Source organism: Siphateles boraxobius, unplaced genomic scaffold, assembly GCF_051911475.1.
Source record: "Siphateles boraxobius isolate OS27281-9 unplaced genomic scaffold, OSU_SipBor_1 48, whole genome shotgun sequence".
In the NCBI taxonomy this organism is placed as follows: Eukaryota; Metazoa; Chordata; class Actinopteri; order Cypriniformes; family Leuciscidae; genus Siphateles; species Siphateles boraxobius.
This window is the reverse complement of record NW_027509119.1, coordinates 1-27,045: the sequence shown is the minus strand read 5'-3', so window position 1 is coordinate 27,045 and position 27,045 is coordinate 1. Positions and strand designations below refer to the sequence as shown.

The following is a 27,045-nucleotide window of genomic DNA, read 5'->3' as shown; positions in this document are numbered from 1 at the left end:
TACACTTGTGCTTAGAATCATAAAAAACATTTTTTCTTCCTCATACATCACAAATTTTCCCACGCTTTTCATGAATTCTCAAGTTTTGAACTACAGTATTCAACATTTGAAGTTAATAGAAGTTATCCTAAGACAAGAACGGGTAATGTTCAAAACTCATGAATAACTTTGAGAGGTTTTGATCCACTTCAAATGTGGACTACTGTAGTTTCTCCAGAACCAATATTGGAACGCAACAGCTTTCCCTTTTAAGTTTGTTACAAAGGAGAAAACAATGCTTTCTAACAGAACGTGTACAAGTGTGTGTGTGTGAGAGACGCGTTAAGTGACGCCGGGCTCGGTGCTGATGATCTCTGTGTGTGTGTGTGAATAAACACAGCAGTCAGATGTCAGAGATGACGTGTTTATTAAGCATCTGTGATGGTGACCTCCACGCCGGGCTCGGTGCTGATGATCTCTGTGTGTGTGTGTGTGTGTGTGTGTGTGTGGGTGAATAAACAGCAGTCAGATGTCAGATGACGTGTTCATTAAGCGTCTGCGATGGTGACCTCCACCTCGACGCCGGGCTCGATGCTGATGCTGGTGATCTGCTTCACGATCTCAGAGGGACTGTGCAGGTCGATCAGCCGCTTGTGGATCCGCATCTGGAAGCGGTCCCAGGTCTTGGACCCTTCGCCACACGGGGTCTTCCGGGTCGTGATGCGCAGGGTCTTCAGGAGAGGAGAGGAACACTTTACTCACAGCACTGATCATCATCACAGGACACTTACAGTAACTCCAGTTACACAGATTAAAGCAGTGCTTCTCAAACTTTCTTGGCCACGCCCCCTTTAAAAAAACTTGCACTCATATACATTTTAAAAAAAATATGTCATTGAATCATAACAGTAAGAGAGAATAGAACTTAAACTTAATTTAAATAAACATTTAAATAGTTAAGTGATGCTTTGGATGAACACCATAAAAGCACCATTATACAGGTGAGAATATCACACAACAGTTCATGCATTTCAGTAATTCAAATTAAAAGGTGAAACTAATATTTTTAATATATAGAATCTATATACATGTGCATGATCATACTTTTCAGAGGGCCGACATTTCTGTACTTAAAATCCTTTTTTATTTCAATTTAATTTAATTTTCTGTGATTTTAAATTTGGGTTTTATAAGCCATAATAAAAATAACGTTTGCAGGATATTCTAGTTTCTCGAGTTGGCCCTGTAAGCCCGTTTGCAGAGCGCAGCTTGTGATTGGCTGAAGTGCTTCTACGGCGAGCGGCTTCTACGCTGGGCTTGTTCCAGAAGAACGAGTGTAATTATACAGCGGCAACGAACGGCAAAGACAGAGCGCTAAACACTATTCACGCACTTAAACGCCGTCAGAACATCTTTTTTTGTCCTGAAAGCTTATTTTGATCATTTTTTTCCAATTGTTAAATGCAATTTTTTTTGAGATTGTCATTTTTCTGATCTCCCGCGCCTCACACTCCAAGAACCACTGACTTAAAGTAACGCATCAATCTATATATCAGTAACTTTAATTAAGTAATGCAAGTTACATTGATTCCGCATTTATTCACCTCTACTGTACAGACTGGCTTATTCAGTTCACTTTTGCTGTGAAAGAGCCTTTACATCGGCAAAAAATGGTTTTGTCATTAAAATACAAAGCCAGTAAGACCAGCTCTGGTCCGAAAAAAATAACGTAATATTACTTTTTCATAAAACGTAACAAATTAACGCAAATAGTTACTTTTTAGGGAGTAACGTGTCAGGGGAAAGTTACTCGGCATCTGCAGGGTTTTTACCCGCACCAATATTAAAGTACGGGCAGAGTAGAGCAACGTCTATGGTAACAAATCATAAAACGACCACACCATTTAAACCAAATACAGGCTGACAAAAGTTTGATAAACCTCACATTTCAGCCTTTAAAAAAGGAATGTCAAAATAAGACATTTGCTTCTATTCGATTCCCCAGTTAACAATGTTACGCAAAAATATTGTTCGACTTGCCAGTAGGTGGTGCTTATGGAAAAGCAGAAATAACGGTTACCCTGGTAAAAACAGTTAATTAATAAGCTGCGCTTAACGGTGAATTTTCCTGAAAGGCGGTGCGCACGAGATGATGCGCGTCAGCGGTGCGCACGAGATGATGCGCGTCAGCGGTGCGCACGAGATGATGCGCGTCAGCGGTGCGCACGAGATGATGCGCGTCAGCGGTGCGCACGAGATGATGCGCGTCAGCGGTGCGCACGAGATGATGCGCGTCAGCGGTGCGCACGAGATGATGCGCGTCAGCGGTGCGCACGAGATGATGCGCGTCAGCGGTGGGCACGAGATATGCGTTAGCGGTACGCACGAGATGATGCGCGTCAGCGGTGCGCACGAGATGATGCGCGTCAGCGGTGCGCACGAGATGATGCGCGTCAGCGGTGCGCACGAGATGATGCGCGTCAGCGGTGCGCACGAGATGATGCGCGTCAGCGGTGCGCACGAGATGATGCGCGTCAGCGGTGCGCACGAGATGATGCGCGTCAGCGGTGCGCACGAGATATGCGTTAGCGGTGCGCACGAGATGATGCGCGTCAGCGGTGCGCACGAGATGATGCGCGTCAGCGGTGCGCACGAGATGATGCGCGTCAGCGGTGCGCACGAGATGATGCGCGTCAGCGGTGCGCACGAGATGATGCGCGTCAGCGGTGCGCACGAGATGATGCGCGTCAGCGGTGCGCACGAGATGATGCGCGTCAGCGGTGCGCACGAGATGATGCGCGTCAGCGGTGCGCACGAGATGATGCGCGTCAGCGGTGCGCACGAGATGATGCGCGTCAGCGGTGCGCACGAGATGATGCGCGTCAGCGGTGCGCACGAGATGATGCGCGTCAGCGGTGCGCACGAGATGATGCGCGTCAGCGGTGCGCACGAGATGCGCGTTAGCGATGTGCACGAGATATGCGTTAGCGATGTGCACGAGATATGCGTTAGCGATGTGCACGAGATATGCGTTAGCGATGTGCACGAGATATGCGTTAGCGGTACGCACGAGCTGCGCGTTAGCGATGCGCACGAGATATGCGTTAGCGGTATGCACGAGATGCGCGTTAGCGGTGTGCACGAGATGCGCGTTAGCGGTACGCACGAGCTGCGCGTTAGCGATGTGCACGAGATATGTGTGTACGAGAGCGGGTCTCACCTTGGTGGGCATCCGCACGGGGCCCTTGACCTTCAGGCTCTTCTCTTTGGCACCTCGGATCAAATCAGCGCAAACTACAGAGAAAACATGATTAATGAAGACCCATCCGACACACACACACACGAGTGTTCAGGGGAAAAGGGCTCAGAATAGCGTATAGTATAACTCATACGTAAGTCGTTCACATGTTATCCTCCTCATTGCCGTGTTTAGCACAGGTTATCAAACACACACACTGTCATAAACGCACACACCTTTCTCCAGAGACTTGACGTTACGGCTGGTCAGTGTGATGCGGATCCGGTGGATCGCGACCTCGGCCTCGACCGGGGCCTTACCAGTGTCTTTAAACGCCTGTAAACACACACGCTGTTATTAAACATCTTTACACTCACACATAACACTTATAAACACACATACTAAACTGAAGACCTGCACCAATAAAACTAATACTACCTTTATTCAGAATATATACACTGCCGTACAAAAGTTTGGGACTCGTACGATTTTTTAAAAGTCTCTTCTACTCACCAAGGCTGCATTTATTTTATATATATAGAAAATAGTGGGAAATAATTTCAAATAACGTTCTATGTGAACATATAGTAAAGTGTTATTTATTCCTGTGATTTAAAGCTGAATTTTCAGCATCATTACTCCAGTCTTCAGTGTCACATGATCCTTCAGAAATCACTATAATATGATGATTTGATGATCAAGAAACATTTATGATTATTATCCGTGTGAAAATAATAATAATCCAGAATTCTTTTAATGGAAAGTTTAAAAGACAATTTATTTGAAATATAATATTTTGTAACATTATAAATGTCTTAACCGTCACTTTATCAATTTACTGCATCCTTGCTAAATAAAGTATTGATTTCTTTCATTTCTTCGCAAAAAAATAATTTCTAACCCCAATCTTTTGAATTATAGTTTTTAATGTTACAAAAACGTTCTATTTCAGATAAATGCTGTTCTTTTGAACTTCCTATTCAAAGAATCCTGCAAAAATTGTACATGTATTTAACATTGATAATACTGAATGTTTTTGAGCATCATATTATAGTGATTTCTGAAGGATCATGTGACACTGAAGACTGGAGTAATGATGCTGAAATTAAGCTTCGATCACAGGAATAAATTACACTTTACTATATATTCACATAGAAAACTGTTATATTAAATTGTAATATTTTACAACATTAGTTTTTTATTAAATAAACGCAGCCTTGGTGACCATAAATCTTATGAGATATTAAAAAACTTATATCCCAAACTTTAACAGTGTAAATTTATCCACAAATGTCAAAGAATGTGGCTGATCGATACTGTATTTTTATATATTTAGAAAAAAAGACCCATTTGTGCCAAAATTTAAAAATGTATACATTAAGTTGTGTTCTCAGTATTTCCTCCTTTACACGGAGGTAAACAACTGATATTATTGGTGTTTTGTTGCACAATAAACTATCCAGAAAAACAAGGTAACTCTAAAATGCAACGGGACTCGGAATTTTTAAATGTTCGTAGGTTACTCTACTAACTTACTCATGAAGAGATTAACCATTGCAGAATTATATTACTGTGACTAATACGAGTTTCTAGTAGGAAATCGGACATGAAAGTCCTCAAGTAGCGTTAGCATTGCCAAGTTTCCCACAGCATCGCCTTGTCTTTGTTAAAGTAGAGCATTTCTACATATAAACATCTAGATTGCGTGGAAAATATATGAATGAGACTCTAAATATAATGTTGGCCTCCCCAAACTATAAAAGCGAGAATAAACCTGTCATTCTCCGTGATTTCGGTTCATTAAGTCAACGTACAACAAAGCCCTGACGAACTCGGAAACTCGACATGAGAAGTGGGACATTTCCGTTAGCACGTGAAGCTAGCATGTGTAACGTTACAAACACTTTTGATTACTTAAAGCCTTAAATATAAAGTTAAAACAAACATAGAAAAAGAAAAACAAGCAAACGCTTGGCATAAAACGGTTAATAAAATAATATTTGACCGCGAATGTCTCAGAAACCACGAGCACTCAGAAAGATCATCAGCGCCGCGTTTTTACTCTGATGCACAAACACACCTAAACACAAACACAATATGCGTCAAAACACTTATGATATTGGTATAACTTCAAATTACCATGATTATTAATTCCTGACCGACTTATTCGTATCAAAGGCTGAGAAGAACAGCGGTGAGTCAGGAAGAGCAACGGGATCTCAACGCGATCCTTCTCGAAAGGACGGAAAAACGGCCTGCTCGAGCTTTTATACGCAGCATACGGGCACTGCGTGACGTCGGCGCCTCGTCAGCACTTCCGCCGGAACAAGAGTATTTAAGCGGGAATTTTTTTATTATTATTTTTTGCTTAGTGAGATCCCTGAGAATGAAGGCCATTATAACGGATAAATGTACATGGCTACAATACATTTAAGATAAATAATTCTATTTAAAAAAAAAATGAAACTGAACACACATTTTAACATTGTAATTCATAAAACAGATTTTTTTCTTTTCTTTTTTTAGTGGGACCACTCGAATAAATGAGTGTGGCTTCAATATATTCATTAAAAAAATCAATTGAAAAAAATTAAACTGAACAGAAATTTTAACATTGTAACTCATAAAACAAAAAACACATTGAATGTAATTTTTTCTCAACCTGAATAAACTTTCCACACACACACACACACACACACACACACACACACACACACACACACACACACACACAAACAAAAAACAATTGGTAAAGTGAGTCCTTCTCGTGTTTATTGATCATTCAGTACTGTGGACAGTATTAACACTGGACCAAATCTCTCCTCTCCTCACATAGCAGCAAAGGTCGTCTGAACACACACAGAAACACACACACACACACCTCTCATCAGAAACACACACAGCTGCCACAGCCTGCCTTCCCTAACACACTCCTGACTCGGATAGTCAGCGAATAAATAACGTTCTCTTTGGATGATGTTATCAGTATTAGATTCATCAGCTGTGGCAACACACACACACACACACACACATATATATATATATATGGGATTCTGTCTTAGGCTATACATGTACAACAGTAGTTCGTAAAATACATTAAAGTAAAATATGCATGATTAGCAATAGCAGGCCATTATCACAGAATGGCATTACAGAGACATTAAAAACACATAATTATGGCTGGAATGCTATTTCATCTATCCATATCATCCATCCTCTAAATGATATATATGCACCATATTACAAATACATTAACAATATGGCTCACATAACCCCAACACACACACACACACACACACACACTTTGAAATGTTGTGAAAGCGAGGAGAGGGTCTGTCGCAGCACCAGGGCTTCACACTGTCCTTTAGCAGCATTATCCATCAGATTATTGCAGGAGCGTCACTCATACACACTCGTGTTGTGATTGTACCAATGAACAGGAGAGATCCTGTAATCCCACACACACACGTCCACGATTCAGCAGCAATAAATGAACGACTTCACTCTTTTAGATGACCTCATGGAAGCGGGTCATTCGCCACTACAGATCTACAGGGTTCCTGAAGCTATCAGACACCTTAGCTTTAGCTTTAGCTTGTTTTACAATCGCGTGGACACATTTCTTAACGTCTGAGGAATACTTTTGAACTGCAATGTAAACATGCGTAATGTAACATGAACTGCAGTGAATGTTAAACATGTTATTCTTGTTTTACAAAAGAAATCATTGTGTAATGCTGCCTGTTGTTTAGTGTTTAGTTACAGAGTGTGTCTGTTGGGTGAAACCTTTGCTAGTGTTATAGAATGACTTTTTTGAGACATGTTTTTGTGCATTTTGGATGTGAAATTGACTGAAAGTTGGTTTGGAGAACTGTGTGAAGAGTTTAAAAAGAAAGAAAGATCATAAGTATTGAAGAATGTGCCCTAGCGATTGTAAAAAAAAACTGTAAATGTTGTATATACTTGCTAAAGAGATTTTGCTTGAATTGACCTTTTTTGGCTGAAGCCTCATTTTCTGAGACACTGACAGTTTGATATTTTGTGCAATAAAGCAAAACAACAACAACATTAAAAACAACACTGTATGAAGTGTACCTGTAAAAAATATGACACATATAGCATTGTGTATATATGCTTAAAATCTTCTAAAGGCTAATTATGATATCTAAAGTAATTTATGACAGTTACTTTCACAAAATAAAGGGCATATTATTTTTTCTGAAAGTGCTATTATGAAACATACGCCCCAAATGGGGGTTCTCTGAATGTTTAAGCTTTTAACAACCTTCAACTTCCGACAAACTAAATAAAAAAGACATTTGTCCAAACAACTACACACACACACACACACACACACACACACACACACACACACACACACACACACACACACACACACACACACACACACACACACACACACACACACACACACACACGTGTCTCTAGCAGTGTTGGGGAAAGTTACTTTTAAAAGTAACGTGTTACAATATTGTGTTACTCCCTAAAAGTAACTATTTGCGTTACGTATTTATTTTTTATGGACAGTTATGTGTTACATTACTTTTGCATAACTTTTTCTCACCTGGGCTTGCTGGTTTATTTTGTAATAACAAAAAAAAGTTATATTATTGGCAAATGTAAAGGTATTTTCACAGCAAAAGTGAATTGAATAAGCCTCAGACTGAAGGAAATGCAAATTCACAAGTGTACAGTAGAGGTCAATAAATGGGGGGGGGGGGGGGAATTACTTGCATTACTTTATTTGAAACTCAGATATTTGTAACTCTGAGGGCCCTATTTTAACGATCTAAGCGCATGGTCTAAAGCGCACACTACAAGCGCAGTTTAACGACAGGAAAAATTGTCGGCGCTCCCGGCGCATGGTCTATTAGGGTCGTCCCTATTCTCTTAGTGAGTAATGGGTGTGATAAAATAAACAAACAAACAAACAAGCGGAAAGACTGAACGCTTCTCTAACGAGGAAACGGATCTGCTCGTGCGCGACATTAAAGCTGTGTGTGTGTGTGTGTGAGGTTAAAGCGTGCAAGCACACCATCTATGGGACAAAGTGAGTGTAATAAGCAGAGTGTGTGTGTGTGTGTAATAAACAGAGTGTACGTGCGTTGTGTGACCCGACTATAGGCTCATATTACTAACCCGCTCTTTAAATAGCAAAAACAATACTTTGCCATTGACTTCAGAGCAGGTTTTGTGTTGGTCAATGGCTCAGTCTATTTTGGTAAGGGTCCAACAATGCTCCTGAACACACACGTGGCTCTCAGACCAGCAGCTCATGGGTGCACAGATGAGCGATAATGGATTTGCAATTTAAACAACGTTTAGATGGTCCAGATCACACGGTGGACCTGCGCGGGAACACGTCCACAACGCATCCCTGAAGTGTCGGCAGAGCTTGTGTCCACTAAACTCTCATCGACACGACAGCCATCGCCACTGGTCCTCAACAAACTCGTCTCCATACGCGCGTGATGACGCCGATCTTGAAACAGATAAGAACTGCATAATATAATGTTCCGATACAATCTGACCTCTGACCTGTAATGCTGCCTGAATCATAATCATACACTGTTGGTTCATTGGCCAGAGGAGAACTGAGACTGAGTCTGGTTTCTCACAAGGGTTTTTTCTCCATTCTGTCACTGATGGAGTTTCGGTTCCTTCACTGTCGCCTTTCTTCGCCTTTGTCGTCATTGGGTTTTGGCTCGCTTAGTTGGGGGACATTTCATTTTATATTTAACAATATTAGAACAACATTATTTTCCTGTTATCTCTGTAAAGCTACTTTGAAACAATCTGTATTGTAAAAAGCGCTATATAAATAAAGGTGGCTTGACTTGACAACGTGGCGCAGGACTTGAAAATGAAAACTGCGTTGGCGTGACAAAAAAACTAGCACAAAACTCTTGCGTTGCGTCTGGCACCGGGTGTATGATAGGGCCCAGAGAGTTTTAAATTTAAAAGTAATGCACTACTTTACTCGTTACTTTAAAAAAGTAGTCTGATTATGCTTTACCCCCAACACTGGTCTCTAGAGCAGTGAATCTCAAACCCACACACACACACACACTCATACTGAGGCTTTCCTACTCAACTGCTGCATTCTGGGACAGATCATGTGACCGATCACATCATATCTGTGCGGACTCCCGTTAGTAGCCGACACATTGCGTCACTGGCCATTTGCATAAAGTCGAGTCCCTTGTGTCGCCTCGAATCGCCAACTCTCACTGAAAACGAATGACTTTGCAAAATCGCTGTCAATGCGAAAAACCTTCATTTGATTTAGAGACTAAATCTTCAGCTTATGTTCAGAGAGAAGTCAAGGTGATGTCACAGATTGTATTTTGTAGTTCTATAAGCCGAGACAGCAAAAACTGGTTCATCGTTAGCCTTGATCAGTGCAACAGCCAGCATTCGGGTGGATGAGGTTGAATAAAGTAAGAGAGAGAGTGTGTGTGTGTGATTCTTCATCCTTCTTTCCCTTTGTTGGTGTGAATTGTGAAGCATTCCTGCGCTGGTGTCCTTTGAGGCCCTTACAACGAGCAGCAGCATGAAGGCAGACAGCCATCAAAAAACAAAAAACATAACGAGATGAGCCTTCCTCTCTATAGCTATGAAGGTTTTGGTTGCCTTTGGCTGTAAATAGTTGTGACATGGTCACTAAAACGCTGGTAGTTCAGTACCCAACAGTTCATAAGCCATACAACAAACAAAGAGATGGAAACAACATTAGATCAATGATCTTTTAGCCTTGATGGAACTTCAGCACCGCTAGTGTTAATAATGAGAGGACATTAAAACTATGCACTGTCTCTGTCGGCATTTTGAGAGCTAAACGTCACTGCAAACTGAGCTCTGCTTCTTAATATTCAGTTACAGTAAACACCTCTATAGAACATAAAACGAGTAATGCATCTGTAATCTCTTGAATGAGCAAACCTGTGATACTGTCCTCAAGACTTTTCTTTAGGAATGCACAATATATCAGCCACCATATCGGTATCGGCCGATATATGTTAATTTTTCATGTAATCGTTATCGGCCTAATAAGAAAATATGACCGATATATTAAAGCCGATAAATAATGGTATTATTTCCTACCGCTGAGACATTTCACTGTTCAACATGATGGTTTTGAATTGCTTGAAATATGATTGGAATCACTTTAAAAAAGGAAAATACAGTTATGCGCAGCACAAGTCTGTCATATCGGCTACATAAAATGATTATGGCATAACATTATAATCGTAGGCTTAGGAAATGGATTTTAATTGTGAGACTTGTAATCAGGCCCTCAAAAATTCTATAAAAATTTGGATTTAGATTTATCGGCCAATATATCGGTTATCGGCTTTCAAATATAAAGAGTTATCGGTTACCGGTATCGGCCAAAATGTTCATATCGGAGCATCCCTACTTTCCTTTAAAATGCGGTGTTTTGTAGGACTGTGCTTGTTTGAACTTGATTAAGAGCTAAGTTGATAATAAAAAGTGCACTTTGTTTGTTTCTGAATGTATTTGGGCTACTGGAAGGCTTGGTGGAAGCGAGGCAGGGTGGTGGTTGTATTCAGAGATGGTGGGTGTGTGTAACTGGGAGCGAGTGCATTGCTTTGCGAGTGGGAGATTGTGTGAAGAAGGCTAAGAGGCTCCGGTGTGTCTTGTATGGGCGTGGCCAGAAGCCCCTCCTCTTGGTTGTAAGCCACTCCCAAAGTAGGCCCCGCCCCCTGGCTGTAAGGCAGAAAATTAAACAGTGGAGACAGAAAGTCCAGGGACGACGTCGCCTCTCCAGTCACCGTGGCGGAAGCGCTCAGCTTGGGTGTATCTTCAGCCTGTAGCTCGAGGAGATAGCTTTCGAGCTCCGCCCTTAGTGGCGGTGCTGGTGAGTAAGAAGCATGACCTAGAGGATATCTTAGCGTGAGTGGCCCGGATGCTGGTGAGGATTGAGACTCCATTAAATCGACAGGCTCCGCCTTCACCCTAAGCAGCTCATGAGCGTGGCTTTTCTTAACATGGCGGGTAAGATGATCCTTACGGCCGAATCGCTGAGCGCAATACTGGCACAGAAAGTCCTTGCGTCCCGTATGCACCACCAGGTGGCGTCGCACGTCCTTACGGGTATAAAAGCGCCGTTCGCATTGATCGCACTGATGCCGCTTCTCTTTAGTCGCGGTAGCGCTTTTCCCAGCATGCCCGCGCAGGTGTTCCAGCAGCAGGGGAGTGCTCGGGTACGACTGCAGACACACCTGGCAGGTGAGGTCTCCACGGTGAGCAGCGTGAAGGGCTTGGTGCCTTCGAAAGCCAAGTTTGGTGTTGTAGCTCTTGCCGCATTCCGTGCAGCTGAAAGCCTCCTTGTTGGGGTCGTGTGTGTGGAGGTGGTTCTTCAGGTGATCTTTACGGTGGAACATCTTCTCACAGTAGCTGCACTTGTGGGTCTTTTCTGGCGAGTGTGTGGCCATGTGCCTATGGACACAAATATGCATTAGTGTACACTGACCATAGCAGGAGCTATTCCTTTTGATGACCAAATGTCATATAATAGGGGCTTTCACACCGGGTAATTCTAGGAACTGAGTTCATCGTTCACCTAACCTAGCCACCAGTGTGGTTCCCCGAAAACTAATGGTTCCCTTAGGAACAAAATCCTAGTTACATTTGCACCGCCAGTAGGAACTCTGAAGTGAAGTAAGACACGCTAGTTGTTGTGACCTTTATATTGAAGGTGCACAGACCTTTATCTTGATGGCACTGAGAAAGCCAGAGCCTGAGCTCACAGTGCTCACATTCTCTATGTTCATTAGTTTACGATCTGTCTAACAGTCCTGTCTAATACGTTATTAGATAGAACTGTTATACAAAGAAAGAAGGCAGTATTTGAAAAGTTATTAGCGTTTGCCGTGTGATTGATGTCCATTGTTGCTAGCTGAGCAGAAAAACCCCAAAATTATGTTTCTCTTGGTCCCCTCAAAGTTGCGTTGGATTTTCTCCTCAGTGTAAAGGTTAAAAGGCGCATCTATCACTGTTTTACAAGTTCATAGAGTTAGTTTCTGAAGTAAATATATAGGCTATAATCTTATAAGAGCTTTTTCTTAAGCTGTTTTAAAAATGGCGGGTGCTGGTCAGTGTATCAGTGCACACATAAGACACTGGTAGCTCCTATAGTGCTGGTTTAGACCCAACTCTGAAGTAGGAGGTAAATTAGTTCCTCCAAAAGGAGTTCCTAGAACTAAAATCATTCTTAGTTTCTGCGGTGCGAACATGCCAAAAACCGGGTACTTCAGCCAAATAGTTCTAGAATGAAATTGAGTCTTGGAAAATGTGTTAAGATTTTACGAAGAACTCTATGCAAACATACTAGTTTTATATTGTGAAAGTCTTCACAACACCTTAACATTGACAACACAGAACAAATAACTGGAGAACAGGTGAAAGGAATCATTAATCAAACATACAGGAAACCAGGTAAAATGACAGGGTGCACAGGCAAACTTAATGCCCAGGAGCTGGAGGAGCCAGGAGCAAGAGTAGCCAGGAGCAGGATGGGCTAGGAGCAGGAGAAGCCAGGAGGAGGAGGAACCAGGAGCAGGAGGAGCCAGGAGCAGGAGGAGTTAAGAGCAGGAGGAGCTAAGAGCAGGAGGAGCCAGAAGCAGGAGTAGCCAGGAGCAGGAGAAGCCAGGAGAAGGAGGAGCCAGGAGCAGGAGGAGCTAGGAGCAGGAGGAGCCAGGACCAGGAGATGCCAGGAGCAGGAGTAGTCAGGAGGAGCCAGGAGCAGAAGGAGCCAAGAGCAGGAGGAGCCAAGAGCAGGAGGAGACAGGAGCAGGAGGAGACAGGAGCAGGAAGACAGCAAGATGATCCAAGGCAAGGTCGCAGGAGGGGGGAGCCATGGTGGAGGCCTAAGAGGAGGGACCAGGGACGCGATCTCCTGTGACAGAGCCGGCCGTCAATAATATCCATTGGAGCCAAGGAGACAAAGATCCAGGGTGACAGCGCAGGTCTAGAGGGCCAAGGTGCAGTTGACGGTTCTCGGGACAGAGGCAGAGGCGGGGACCTGGAAGACCGCGGTGGAGTAGGAGCAACCGAGAACAACGGCAGAGACTTAGGGATGGCGGAACCGAAGGTCCGTAGGGATGGAGGGCTGAGGCATAGCCGGAGGCCAGGAATTCCGTTGTGGAAACAGGGTGACGCCTGACCAAGGTGAAGATGGAGGGACGAAGGAGCCAGTGGGATGAGGGACCCCGGTTGAGACGAGGGAGCATGGAGCCAAGGTGGAACTGAAGGGCCGGAGGCCCGAGGTGGAGTCTGGTGCTCAGTGGCTGGAGGCAGAGAGAGGGGTTCCTCACACCAAGATGTAGCCGGGGACTGGAAGATTTGAGGCGGATCCACACCACCAGATGGAACTGAGCATAAGCCGAGGGACTGACAGAAAAACAGCGGTGACAGGTTTTGGGGAACTGGCTGGCTTTGGTAGAGGAGGTGGGAGAGGAAGAGTGGGAGGGATCACAGGGTGCGAAGACAACATGGGGCTGGGGTGTGTTCCCCGTACAACGCCATAACTCTGTGCTTCACTACCATAGTATAATGCATCGTTGAAGAAGTCAACTAGCTAGTCACGACTGTTTCCCGGAACCTTATTGTCGCAAATTGGCCGTTCAACCACGTTGGTTAATAATGTCACACACATAGGGGAGTAATAACTATTTTTAATTAATCTGTTTGAGATCGAATTAATACTAGATGTTTTGCTATAATTAAGAACATGGCATCTGAGGACTTTTTCTCAGTTATTTTGCTTAATTTACGGATTGACACTTACAAAAATGACACTTTAAACATCTTGACAAACTAACAGACTTAAATGACATTTGTATGTATTTTAAATTAAAGATATAGATTGTACTGAATGTCAGCTTACTCAAGATTAGGATTTATTGAGTACACATGTCATGCAAACATGAAACTCTGCTTCTAACCACAGGTTGAGAGCTGTCGTTCCAAACACACAACGATGCTGTTTGCGATGCTGTTTGCGAATGTTCATTGGAATGATGGTTTCGGGAAACAAAGACTTGTTGAACTGCTGATAAATACGGAACTTGTGACCTTACTGGTCTAACGATGCTTTTGGGAAACGCACCCCACGACGGGACCAGTGTAGAAACAGGAGACTCGGCTAGGCGGAACCAGCGGTGATGGGAGATTAAGGGAATATATCACAAGCAGAGGCCAGTAGCAGCTCAGCATCAGTGGCGGGAGTGTGGGCGGGGCTCCATTCCATGCCCTCGAATACCACAAGAACTACCTCTGGAATAGGCGTTGTTGCCGGCTCGCGCACCTAGTCACGTCGTTGGGCTCCGGCTCCGGGATGGAGTACGGCTCAGGTTGGTCTTTTGGCTCGTTGTCCGAGGCAGGCTCTGGCTCCGTGTCTGGGGCTGGAGTGGGGCTGGAGTCATGAATGCAGCAAAGTTGTCCTCCCTCATAAGGACCACTCCCTGGGAGGCGTGCCCTGAACGAGCGAGCGGTCGGGAGAGTGCGTTTGGTGTCCAGGGAGTGGTTTTTCTGCTCCAGGCTCAACAGGAAAACAGAAGGAAGGTCCATGGTGATGGAGAGGGGGGGGGGGTGTATGGAATAAAAAATGCAGCAAAAATACTGAATTTGGTTCTGTGTTTTGTAATGGGCTGTTATATCTAATGAAGGGCAAGACAGGAATAATCCAAGGAAACAGTGTTTAATTCAAAAATACAGGAACACTCAGGGAAACTGACTTCATAGCACCTTAACATTGAGGACACCGAACAAAGAGCTGAATAAAGACAGGACTTAAATACACAGAAGAACAAAAGAGCTATTATTTGGAGAAAAGGAGAAAGTAGAGAAGAGAAGAAAGTCCCCCTGCGGTGAAAACCCATCTTTTAATGTTGTTTATACGTCTATGTGGTGTTTTTAATATGCTTTACGACAAACCATGCGTAAATTCATAAGTCGACAGCATTGCTGAGTATTTTCTCCTTAAAACTGCAGTGAACCAAAGACACACTCCCAAACACGGTTTGAAATCGCTGGTGTTTCTGACGTCACAAACTACCTTGTAACCAATCAGATCAACGTGTGATCATCAACGAGTGGATCTCTGAGTGAGTGAGTGATGAGTGGAGGCGTGTTGTAATATAGTAATTTGCCAATAGGTGTCACTGTTGTATTGTGCCATCTAGTGTGCTGGTACAGTTCTATTCTTCTTCTTCTTCGTTGCTTTTATCTCTCGTTACTTCCGTAATAAAAAAGCACGTGAAAATTCAATAGGTTATGGGCCTAGATCTTCGCTAAAGCAAAGAAGAGGTACTTTTTACACAGGATTTTTTTTTGTTGTTGTGTGAAATAGACAGTGTTCTGGAACTCACAATGGAGGATAAACTGTTTATTGAAAAGCTGAGTGGGCCAGAGAACTGGGCAACGTGGAAATTTCAAATGGAACATTTGATGAAAGCTAAAGGACTATGGGGCATGGGGATGGAGACTGACAACGTGGCAGAAGGAGCAAATGCACAGGCAAGAGCAGATTTTGAAAAACGAAAGGAAAAAGCGTTTTCTGTGTTGGTGCTAAATGTGAGTATGCCTCAGTTGTACCTGATAACAAGCTGTAAGACCCCTAAGGAAGTGTGGAACACACTAAAAGGACATTTTGAGAGAGACACTCTTGCTAACAAGCTGTTTCTGAAAAAAAAAATACTTCAGATGTGAAATGAAGGAAGGAGAAAACATAACTGAACATTTGAAACGAATGAAGGAGTTAACTGACCAGCTAGGGGCAAAAGGTGCAGTGATTGAAGAGGAGTACCAGATTGTAACACTCCTGGGCAGCTTGCCTCCAATCTATGCTACAATTGTCACTGCACTGGAAACTAAGTTGGACAGTTTAACGGTGCAGTTTGTTCAGCAAGCATTAATAAATGAAGAACAAAAACAAATGTCTGCTGATGTTAACTATAGCGGTGCTATGTCCAGTGGTGCTTTATCCGGTGGTGCATCAGCAATGTCAACACAAGTTCGTAGTGATATGCAGGCTAACTCCAAGGCAATAAGAGCTGACAGACCTGGCTCATGGAGATGTTACAAGTGTGGGAAAGAAGGACATATCAAGCGTGACTGTCCAAGTAAGAAAAAACAGACTAAAACACACAAAGCTAAAAATGTAACATGTGACCATGATGAAGATTTGTCTGAAAGTGCCTTCATCGCCAGAGAGGCAAATCAGGATAAGATGACACAACAGGTCGAGTGGTTGATCGACTCTGGAGCCTCAAAGCACATGACGTGTCATGAAGAAATTCTCAAAGACTACCAGCAATTTCCAAAAGCACAGTCTGTGAAACTTGGTGATGGCAGAGTGGTTGACGCTCTAGGAGTTGGTAATGTTAAACTGAGAATGACATTAAAAATCAGTGATGTAAAAAATGTCACAATGTTTGATGTGCTGTATGTTCCAAAGTTATCCGGGAATCTCTTCTCAGTGGGAGCTGCTGTCAAAAAAGGAAATACAGTGCAGTTCAAGAAGTCTCGCTGTTACATCCGTAATAAAAATGGAAATCTCAGAGGAATGGGAACACAAAGATCTGATGGATTGTATCAGCTGGATGTAGATGGAAGTTTGCCCGCCTGTCACTGTGCATCAAGTGCATTAATAGCAACCAGTTTGTGGCATCAGCGACTGGGTCACACCACTAAGTTGAAGGAACTAAAAAAAATGGTGAATGGAGTGGACTTTCCTGAAGAGGAAGAAGTTCCTTTCTGTGAAGCATGTGTGGAAGGCAAGCTGTCTAGGAAGCCACATAAGCCAGTAGGAGAAATCCGTTCCAAAAGTAACCTACAGTTGGTTCATAGTGATGTCTGCGGTCCCATGCAGACTGAATCTATAGGTGGATCAAAGTACTTTGTGACTTTTATTGATGATTATTCTAGATGTTGCAAGGTGTGCTTAATGAAATAGAAGAGTGAAGTTCTTTCCAAATCTAGCCCATTGAGAAAATCTTATCCAATGAGTGCGGACAGAAAATAGCAAGACTAAGAACGGATAATGGTGGGGAATACACATCCAAAGAATTTCAAGAATACTTGAAGGCTCAAGGTATCCACCATGAGACAACTGTACCTCACAGACCTCAGGAAAATGGTGTTGCAGAAAGAAAAAATAGGACATTAATTGAAGCAGCGAGAACCATGCTCTCTCACGCTAAATTAACAAAGTCGTACTGGGCAGAGGCTGTAGCAACTGCAGCTTACATACAGAACAGACTTCCCACATCTGTTCTTAAACAAGTGACGCCCTACCAGAGATGGTGCGACAAACAGCCAAATATGAGTCACATGAAACTGTTTGGTTAAGTAGCTTATCCACATGTCCCAGACACAGAAAGAAGTAAACTGGACAAGAAGGCTGTGAAGCTTCGCTTCGTGGGATATGCCAACAATGCCAAATGCTATTGCTTGTACGACGAAAAAAAAAGAAAGATTCTTATTCGTTGGGATGTGATCTTCAATGAGTCAGACTTTGATTTGAAGCAAGAAGTGGACATTTCTTGTTCGGAGAACAAAGTTGTCATGAAAACTGACGAGAGAACACCAATCGATGCTACTGTCGATCAAACTGCTAGAGAAGGTGGCAGAATCAGAAAACCACCTAAGAGATATGGTTATGATGAGTTTGCCTACCTGGTAACTGTTGATCATTATGCTAGTGTTTGTCGTGTTGCAGAACCAAGCACACTGAAAGAGGCAATGCTGAGTCCTAATGCAAAGGAATGGCAGAAGGCGGCTGACTTGGAATATGAATCACTGCGGGAAAATTAGACGTGGGATTTAGTGAAATTACCAAAGGATCAAAATCAAAGTGACGGACAAGTGGAGAGATACAAGTGCAGACTTGTCGCTAAGGGTTACTCACAGAAGTATGGTGCTGACTACGATGAAACTTTTTCACCCGTGGTACGTTTTAGCTCAATTCGTACATTGTTGTCCTTCGCTGTCCACAATAACATGCATGTGCATCAGATGGATGTGGTAACCGCATTTCTAAATGGACACCTGGATGAGGAGATCTATATGGAGCAACCAGAGGGATACATCAGACCAGGGGAGGAAAATTTGGTGTGAAAGCTGAAGAAGTCATTATATGGACTGAAGCAGTCCCCTCGCTGCTGGAGCAAAACTTTCACAGAGTTCATGAAAAACATTGGTTTCAAACAGAGTACATCAGACCCGTGTGTGTTTGTGAGATCTCGACAGGAGCTGGAGATATTAGCTGTGTATGTTGATGATCTAATTCTGATCACAGAGTCGATGGAAAGCATGAAAGAGCTGAAACTCGCACTTAACAAGCGCTACAAGATGAAGGGCATGAGATAACTGTCCTATATCTTGGGAATCTCTGTCATCCAAGACAAAGAAAAAAACAGTGTGTTCCTTCATCAGAACCATTACATTGAAGCCATTCTTCAAAAGTATGGTATGCATGATGCATATCCCATTGCATCTTCAGCAGATGCAAATGTAAAGCTAAAGAGGAATGATGGTGTCAGCAAGGCTCTGAACCCAAGTGCTTACCAGTCTACGGTAGGTAGCCTACTGTATGCTGCGATGGCCACACGACCTGACATAGCACAAGCATTGAGCGTTGTATCAAAGTTCAATGCAAATCCAAGTGTTTCATATCTGACTGCGGTGAAGAGAATTCTACGGTACTTGAAGGGAACACTGAATCTCGCACTCAAGTATGAGCGGTCAGAGTCTGGAGCTTTGGTCGGTTTCTCAGATGCTGACTGGGCTGGAGACCAGGACGATCGTCGCTCTACAACCGGTAATGTGTTCTTACTGGGTGGAGGAGCGGTGAGTTGGCTCAGCAAGAAACAGTCAACTGTTGCTCTTTCAACAGCGGAGGCTGAGTATGTTGCACTTAGTCAAGCAGCTCAGGAATGTGTCTGGCTTAGACGACTTCTGAGTGATCTTGGAATGGATGCTACTCGTGTGGTGATCCTGGAGGACAACCAAGGATCCATTGCAATCGCAAAGAATCCAGTTGATCATTCAAGAACCAAGCACATTGACATTCGCTAGCATTACATTCGAGAATGTGTGCAGAATGGACAAATACAACTGCAATACTGTACCACAGATGACCTGAAGGCAGACATCTTTACCAAGCCATTGGTGAGACAGAAGTTTGAGTGTTTCAGGAGTGAGATTGGACATTGTTTCATTTAATCCTGTTTTAGTCTGATCTTAAATGGGCTAGACTGTTAACTATGTTACAGTGTAAAACTATTAACATGGAAAAAGGACTACAGGAAATTTTTTTTTTTTTTAATATAAGAAATTCTTTTACTAAGAAATGGCTTAGAATTTACCCATTGTAAAATTAAGTGGGAGTGTTGTAATATAGTAATTTGCCAATAGGTGTCAGTGTTGTATTGTGCCATCTACTGTGCTGCTACAGTTCTATTATTTTTCTTCTTCGTTGCTTTTATCTCTCGTTGTTATTTCCGTAATAAAAAAGCACGTGAAAATTCAATAAGGCGGGGCTCATTTGCATATGCATAGAACCATGTACACTAAATGAGGCAAGGGTGTCGAGTTACATTCAAGCTATTTTAAGGCATGATGAATTTTTTTCAATAATTTTTAAAAAAATATATCATTCTGTTGAGTTTTAAGGAAAATTAAATGTAGTGTCAAAAGAAAGTTTATCTACTCGCATATGTGCAAATTCAGAGAGAGTGGGTTTGCATCAGAGACCTATAATGGGCATTAAATTGTTTGTTAGAATACAAGTACCTACCGTAGGAGTTTATACTTTGAGACGAAGGCCTTGGTGCAATCAGTGTGTGTGCAGCGATACGGCCTTTCCCCCGTGTGGGAGTACGAGTGTACCTTCAGCTTCTCCAAGCTGTTGAAGGCCTTCTCGCACAACTGACAGGAGAAGTTCTTCCTTGCTTTCCCCTCTACTCTCCTCTTCCTCACTCGACAGTGTTCTGCCGCGTCGTTGGGAGATACTGTTGCCATGGCAACCTAGCGACAGCAAGCCATGCGTTGGACACGAGCGATACGTCCCGGCACAGAGAGCGCGTAAAAGCCCAAATCGTCAACACAGCAGAGACGTAAGGCCCTGAGAAATAGATAGCAACAAAAACAAACATTAAAAAAATACACTTTACAGATTTTACAGCTTTTTCTGAAGCCAAAAACCCATATAATAACAATAACTTACCATTTAATATATACATTAGCTAAAACTACATGAGTAAAGTTTGATGACATAACTTTGAAAAGCTTGAAGTTTGAAGATTTTATTCACTCAATAAAACGTTGTTAACATGTTCTAGCACATTGCTAACATGTTTTAGCAAGTTGCTAACATGTTTTTCCATGATTATCACATTGCTAGTATGTTTTTAGCATGAAATAGCACTTTGCTAACACGTTTCTAGCATGATTTAACAAATTGCAACCATGTTTCTAGCATGAATTAGCACATTGCTAGTAGCCTGTTTTAACATGTTGCTAGCATTAATTGGCACAATCACTGAATAATAACAGTGCCATGCCATTGTAGTATGCAACGTAAACCACTTGTAAGCTGATGTATTTGTAAAGTGTAAATTCTGTGACGACAGTGATACGCTGCATTAATATAAAAATAAACAAAACATGCAATAAATACACGCCTAACATAGAATTCAAAACAATACAGGATATGTGTTGTGTAAAAGGAGAAGCTTCTTTCTGCATTACATGTAGGAATAACTCAGATCAGGCAAATGCTGTCAGTGGAATATTTTTTATCCAATTTTTTAATGTCATTCTTTTAAGGTACGTTTACATTATAGTAGATCGTTGTCATGTAAAAGTACCTTAAAAGAATGACATTAAAAAATTGTTTTTCTACTTCGTTTTCCGCGTACAGACGACAACATTGTCAAAATGATCCCCGTTCACACGGATTCGCGAGAACTGTTAAAAACGCTTTTATTCTGCCTCCAGGCCAGTAGATGGCGATGTCACTTTGTAAAGAAACACTAGAGTGAATACGTAACATGCAAGCGCATGAAAAACCCCTAAGGGGCATTTTACACAACACCGTTTTCAAGTAAAAACTTTTTATATGTTCATTTACACGACATCAGCGTTTTCAGGTGTGAAAATGTACGATTTTGAAAACTATACGTTATCATCGCCGTATAAACTACAAAAACGGAAATTTGTGAAGACGGTGACGTCATGCGTATTACATATTCAGTCTATAGGCGAGTAGTGTTTATTTACACTGTGACATCGCCACCCACCCGCCCTGGCAGCGTTTTAATCGTTTTCATGGATCCGTGTGAACGGAGATCGTTTTGACTCCGTTGTCGTCTGTACGAGAAAAACTCAAACGTTTCGTTTTTGGTACATCGTTGTGGTGTAAACGACCCCTCAGAATCTAGTAAAACTCTTTAATAACCGCAGCAGTGTTTCGCCTTCTCGTTTACAAAGCCTTGGGATTGCATTCACTTTATCTCAAAAACTCATAATAGTTTGACACGTTTTTAATGCTATGCAAACCCCTCACTTCACACAACTCATTCCATGTGCGTCTTTACTAGGCTATTCCAGCTGAATATTGGCACTGAAAAGTCAAAGGGCAAATGCCAATTTAAAGCTTTAATGTTTAATGAAACACCAGCCAGAATAAATGTTTTCTCCTTTATAACTGTTCCATGCTGGATTAGTCACTCTCTAACAACCCTGTAAATATTTAAACATTCTTTAAAAAAACAAAACATTTTTTTTAAACCAGTTAAATTATTCTGGTATGCCTTTTAACATCCAATCAGCTCTTCCACTTCTATGATTCTTGCAAATATGCAAAATTACTTAATGGCATCAAAATTTTAGTATTTCAATGTTGGCAATGCTTACTAGGCTAATTAAATGGCTAATATATTTAAGGCAAGGCAAGTTTATTAAGGCAAGTTTCATACACTATGGCAATTCAAAGTGCTTTACAGAAAGGGATTGAAATAATCCCAAAATAAAAGCAAGGAAAATTAAAACAGTTATAAAAGAAATTTAAATATGATGCAGTTATAAAATGAATTTAGCTTAAAGTACTATATATTTAGGTATTACAGAACAATATTAAAATAAAACATTTCTGGTCTGTAGTACAGTTATGTAAAAATAATAATAATAAAAATAAAATATATTTATATACTGTATTGCATTTTAGATATCTTTGGGCAATATTACTAATGCCTACAGAGTTTCATCATTTAGTTACACATAATTTTTGATGCATCTCAGTAAGAAATAATCCATACAAGAGAAGAACTGTCAGAAACCTCAATAGCTACCTGATTAAATTGTGATTGAGCAGATTTAAATTATACCAAATAAAACATTTTGTTCTCAGCTAAAATTACGCAAAAAAACAAAAACAAAACATAAAACAATCTACTTTGATTTAAATAACTAAGCTTCAAAGTCATATTTCTGCACCAAATCTTATTTGTAAAACAAACACGGAAAGGAACATGTAGCCTGTAATTATCCAGTCGTTTTACCCTAAAACACGACACAATAAAATATTCAAAATATACAGGTGAAACACCTGTAAAATAGCCTTCACATTTATAAACTATATTGTGCTCTATTTTTACCGACTTATTTGTTTACAGTGATTTCTGTCCAACAATCAGTTCACCTTTTAGACAACCAACCGAAATCAAACAACAATTATGAGTTCTAAATGTGTGAATATGATCTGTTATGATGCTAAATCTCTTTCTGCGACACCAGTTCTGCGCGGGAAACCTCTGACGTGTTCTATCGTTGAAGGACCGCGAACTTTCTTCCACTCGCAGCAACAGAAGAAGAACATCCGTAACAACTGCGCGGTAAACCCGGTAAACCCGTTGACCCCCTTCGGGGGGGGGGGGGGGGAGATGGGAATCATACAACCCACCATATACTACTATATACACACACACACACACACACACATCAAATAAACATTGAAACGACTGCACATTAAAAATAGACTTTTTCCCGATTTTAACAGTTCGATCATGTATTTTGCGCGGAATGCCGCACGAGCGCCAATCATCATCATCACATGCACGAGCATATTAAACTATTGATCGTAAGCTATACAGTAAATCTGCGCTGAGATTCTGCAGAAACGCACCACACCCGCGTCCAATAACAACTTATAACTCTGATATTATATATGACTGACATCCCAGTGTCAATCAAAACTCATTAAATTATTATTATGTGCTTTAATGTTTATGATCCACCAATCACATCCTGATCACAGTGGCACTTTCTGTCAGAGCGGATCTCTAGATGAACTCAGCATCTCATAATTAGTTAGTCCTTCACTTCTCCCACCATTTTGGTTGTTTGCGATATTGACAAGCAGCTTCTCTCGCTATAGTGACTCAATGACACCCCTAATATAGTCAATAAACACACTGACCGCGACGCACACACTGCGAACTGTGTCGAAATTAAACAGCGTGTTTATTAAACACGGAAAGGTCCTTGTATCACAAATCCTGTCAGAATTTTCGCGCGGCGCGCATTTTAGCGTTTAAACACGCGCGTGAGTTCGCCACGCTATCCCGTCCTTATTATTCCCAGAGAAAACAAAATGTTCAAAAACTTTTTGCAACTTTTTACAACTACTTATCTGTTTATTGACATTAGTCCGCGCGTCAAGTGACTTGACAGAAACAAACACCAGAATAATGTTCGATCTTCTGTATAATTCAGTCTTTCGTTGCTGTTCTCTTCAGTTTCAGACTCTGCGCTGATTAACACAAAACTTTTTTTCCCCTCTAGCTCTCCCCTCTCTCATAATTTGAATAACCCCGATATTTTAATTAAAGAACGCCGTAACAATTTTCTTAATATGCGTAAAACTCACCATAGGAGCGTTAACATCCTTTCTAGGGTGTTTTTCTTGACTTTCAACTATTTCCCGGATTTTTAATAATTTTTTTCTCATATTTTTTGCTAGACGCGGCGGGCCTAAAAATTGTTTGCTTTCGCCTCTTTCCAGCAGCCATTGTGTGTATGCGCTGCGATGCAACCAACCCCAGCTCAGGCCACGCCCACCGATACGCCCTCCTCCCTCGCGCTCGTGATTTGTGTAACAAACTGTCATTTTCAGATTTCACCGCCACTGACTTTCCCCTTCAGAAAATCTAAAATTTAGCACTCGTCGGTGGTTCTGTCAATCGCTGCCACTTCGTTCAAATATCTGTTTAATCAATAGGCGGGTAAAACAGTTATCTTCTGATCCCATTGGATGGAAGAGGTGACAATACACGCGACCAATACCGGTGACGCTTTCCTTCCTGCAGTTTGATTGGTCGTCGACGCCTGTCAATCAGCTACAAATAGTTAGGTTGAGTTGTGTTGTTGTGACAGACGTTACGTGCGTCTCTGACATGACATGAGGGAAGGTTGAGTGTTCTTGTGCGACAAAAATGTGAGTATTTGCGACGTTAAACTTACTGTTTTCATGACAAACACAGCTTGTGGTTTGCTATAAAGCGTGTTCCTTTTGATTTCTAATTCAGTAGAAGTTATACGTCGCGTTAAATTTAAGCTGGGCTAAATCACCGGTCCTCTGTATACTAACGTTCGTTTGAATGACTGAGATTGATGTTTGTTTTGAAGCGATTTAAGGCACGACTAAGTGCTCACTATGGTGTTTAATTCTGAGGCGTTTATTGTATGCGTGGAGATCTAAATTCGTTTTCTTTATACGTTATGACGTAAAGTATCAATACCGTTTAAATGACGTCATCTCATACTTTTTAATTATGCAAAAATACAGTATTTACCGAAATCAATGAAATGTATATTTGTAAGGTTTAATATGTAATTTTTCACAGTATTTGCGTTGTTGGCAAATATAATTTATTCTATAATGTTCGCTAGTACCGGATAAAAACTTAACTTAATTATGACTTCCTGAACATTATTGATTATTGATTTCTTGATTTTGACTTTCTTTTTCCCTTCAGGAAATGATCTTGAATGAGTATTTGACCTTCTTTATAGTAAACTCGTTTATCTAGACTCAGGGTTTCCCCTAGGGGTCTGTGAGGGAACTGCGGGAGAATATAAAAAGCTAATAATTCATTAATTCAAGGGAATGTAAAATTAAAGTAAAGAAATAAAGCGGCACAATTAATAGACACAGTTTTCCTATGAGATTGTCGTATTTGCATTTGAAATAGAATCACACTTATCGAAATGATTGCAATACTGTATGTCATGCACTTATTTAAATAAAATACTTCTATTAGTATTTTTTTTTATTTGATTTAAAAAGGTTTATCAAATATAAATCAAGTAATGAAGATCATAGACATAATACAAAATAAAAAACATTAAGCTAAACTTGAAATTATGAATTCGTACATGTATAAATATAATTTATGAATGAGTGTACATGTTCGTTAAATAATGAAATATATACATAGAAAAAGACATGCCTATGTAAACATTGCTTTTTTATTAAATATACATAAACATTCATTAAACTTAAACAATGAAACTCCTGTCTAAAAGGAAAAAAAGAACATTGTCTCAATTACCTTTATTTAAAATTATATTTTGCTATCATTGAAGTTCAGTTTTACATGTGCAGTGCTTAAATACTTGTCTTGGTTTAATAAAGCAGCTGTAACTTTTGAAACAGGCTTGGTAACGTTATTTGTTGTTCTGAAATCAGAATGATCGACAACAATCCTGAACTAGATGATAAAGTTCACAGAAATACTTTAAGTTGGCTTGAAAAAGCCTAGCCAGAAAGTTTTAAAATGTTCCAGCACGGTTTAACATTATTTACCATGTTTCTAGTATTACCACATTGCTAGCATGATTTAGCATGTTTTAACATGACCATGGATGGATCGATCATCAAGATTAGTAAGAAAGAAGGATTAGTTAGAAAGAAAGAAAAGTTAGAAAGAAAGAAAGATTAGTACGAAAAAAAGGAAGAATGAAAGATTAGTTCTAAATAAAAAAATAGAAAGAAAGAAGTTAGAAAGACAGAAATGTTAGAAAGAAAAAGATTAGTTAAAAAGAAAGAATAGTAAGAAAGAAGAACGAAAGATTAGTTAGAAATAAAAAATTAGAAAGAAAGAGAAGTTAGAAATAAAGAGAATTTAGAAATAAATAAAGATTAGTTAGAAAGAAAGAAGGAACATTTTGAAAGAAAGAAAGAAAGATTAGTTAGATGGTGAAGTAGGCTCTCTCTCTCCCTCTCTCTCTGTGTCTCTCTCTCTCTCTCCCTCTCTCTCTGTGTCTCTCTCTCTCTCCCTCTCTCTCTCTCCCTCTCCCTCCCTCTCTCTCTTCTCTCTCTCTCTCTCTCTCTCTCTCCCTCTCTCTCTCTCCCTCTCCCTCCCTCCCTCTCTCTCCCTCTCTCTCTGTGTCTCTCTCTCTCTCCCTCTCTCTCTCTCCCTCTCCCTCCCTCCCTCTCTCTCCCTCTCTCTCTCTCTGTGTCTCTCTCTCTCTCTCTCCCTCTCTCTCTGTGTCTCTCTCTCTCTCTCCCTCTCTCTCTCTCTCTCTCCCTCTCTCTCTGTGTCTCTCTCTCTCTCTCTCCCTCTCTCTCTGTGTCTCTCTCTCTCTCTCTCCCTCTCTCTCTGTGTCTCTCTCTCTCTGTCTCTCTCTCTCTCTCTCTCTCTCTCTCTCTGTCTCTCTCTCTCTCTCTCTCTCTCTCTCTCTCTCTCTCTGTCTCTCTCTCTCTCTCTGTCTCTCTC

At 41.3% G+C, this 27,045-nt stretch overlaps 2 protein-coding genes and 1 non-coding gene across 5 annotated transcripts; all 3 read right to left on the bottom strand.

Annotated features, from left to right (window-relative positions):
* Positions 1-389: 389 nt before the first annotated feature.
* rps20 (ribosomal protein S20) lies at positions 390-5,515 on the bottom strand. Of its 2 annotated transcripts, XM_077201585.1 has the most exons (5): positions 5,357-5,515; positions 3,454-3,553; positions 3,200-3,273; positions 549-710; positions 390-428 (listed from the first exon to the last, which is right to left on the bottom strand). In XM_077201585.1, exons 1-5 carry the CDS (start codon positions 5,357-5,359, stop codon positions 408-410), a joined length of 360 nt encoding a protein of 119 aa, XP_077057700.1. In that variant the 5' UTR covers positions 5,360-5,515; the 3' UTR covers positions 390-407. The 2 variants fall into 2 exon arrangements, with proteins under 2 accessions (XP_077057700.1, XP_077057699.1); XM_077201584.1 differs by having other exon boundaries at positions 390-710.
* Positions 3,337-3,405, bottom strand: LOC143710884 (small nucleolar RNA U54). Its single transcript, XR_013194679.1, has one exon. It is a non-coding gene; the product is annotated as a small nucleolar RNA U54 (small nucleolar RNA).
* A 452-nt stretch (positions 5,516-5,967) lies between the features above and the next one.
* On the bottom strand, positions 5,968-24,367 carry plag1 (pleiomorphic adenoma gene 1). 2 transcript variants are annotated; one of them, XR_013194601.1, is made up of 4 exons: positions 24,195-24,358; positions 20,064-20,390; positions 7,617-11,701; positions 7,286-7,548 (listed from the first exon to the last, which is right to left on the bottom strand). XR_013194601.1 is itself a non-coding variant. In XM_077201565.1 (3 exons), the coding sequence occupies exons 2-3, from the start codon at positions 20,285-20,287 to the stop codon at positions 10,765-10,767; spliced, it is 1,161 nt and encodes a 386-aa protein (XP_077057680.1). In that variant the 5' UTR covers positions 20,288-20,390; positions 24,195-24,367; the 3' UTR covers positions 5,968-10,764. The 2 variants fall into 2 exon arrangements, 1 of the variants encoding a protein (XP_077057680.1); XM_077201565.1 differs by having other exon boundaries at positions 5,968-11,701; positions 24,195-24,367.
* Between the last annotated feature and the right edge of the window lie 2,678 nt (positions 24,368-27,045).

Coding starts and splice junctions, on each gene's coding strand:
- rps20 (XM_077201584.1), bottom strand. Junction 3,274..3,453: donor CGTCAAGTCTCTGGAGAAAG/GTGTGTGCGTTT, acceptor TTTTCTCTGTAG/TTTGCGCTGATTTGATCCGA. Junction 711..3,199: donor CCGTGCGGATGCCCACCAAG/GTGAGACCCGCT, acceptor CCTCTCCTGAAG/ACCCTGCGCATCACGACCCG.
- plag1 (XM_077201565.1), bottom strand. CDS start 20,287: ATGGCAACAGTATCTCCCAACGACGCGGCAGAACACTGTCGAGTGAGG. Junction 11,702..20,063: donor TCAAAGTATAAACTCCTACG/GTAGGTACTTGT, acceptor TTGTGTCCATAG/GCACATGGCCACACACTCGC.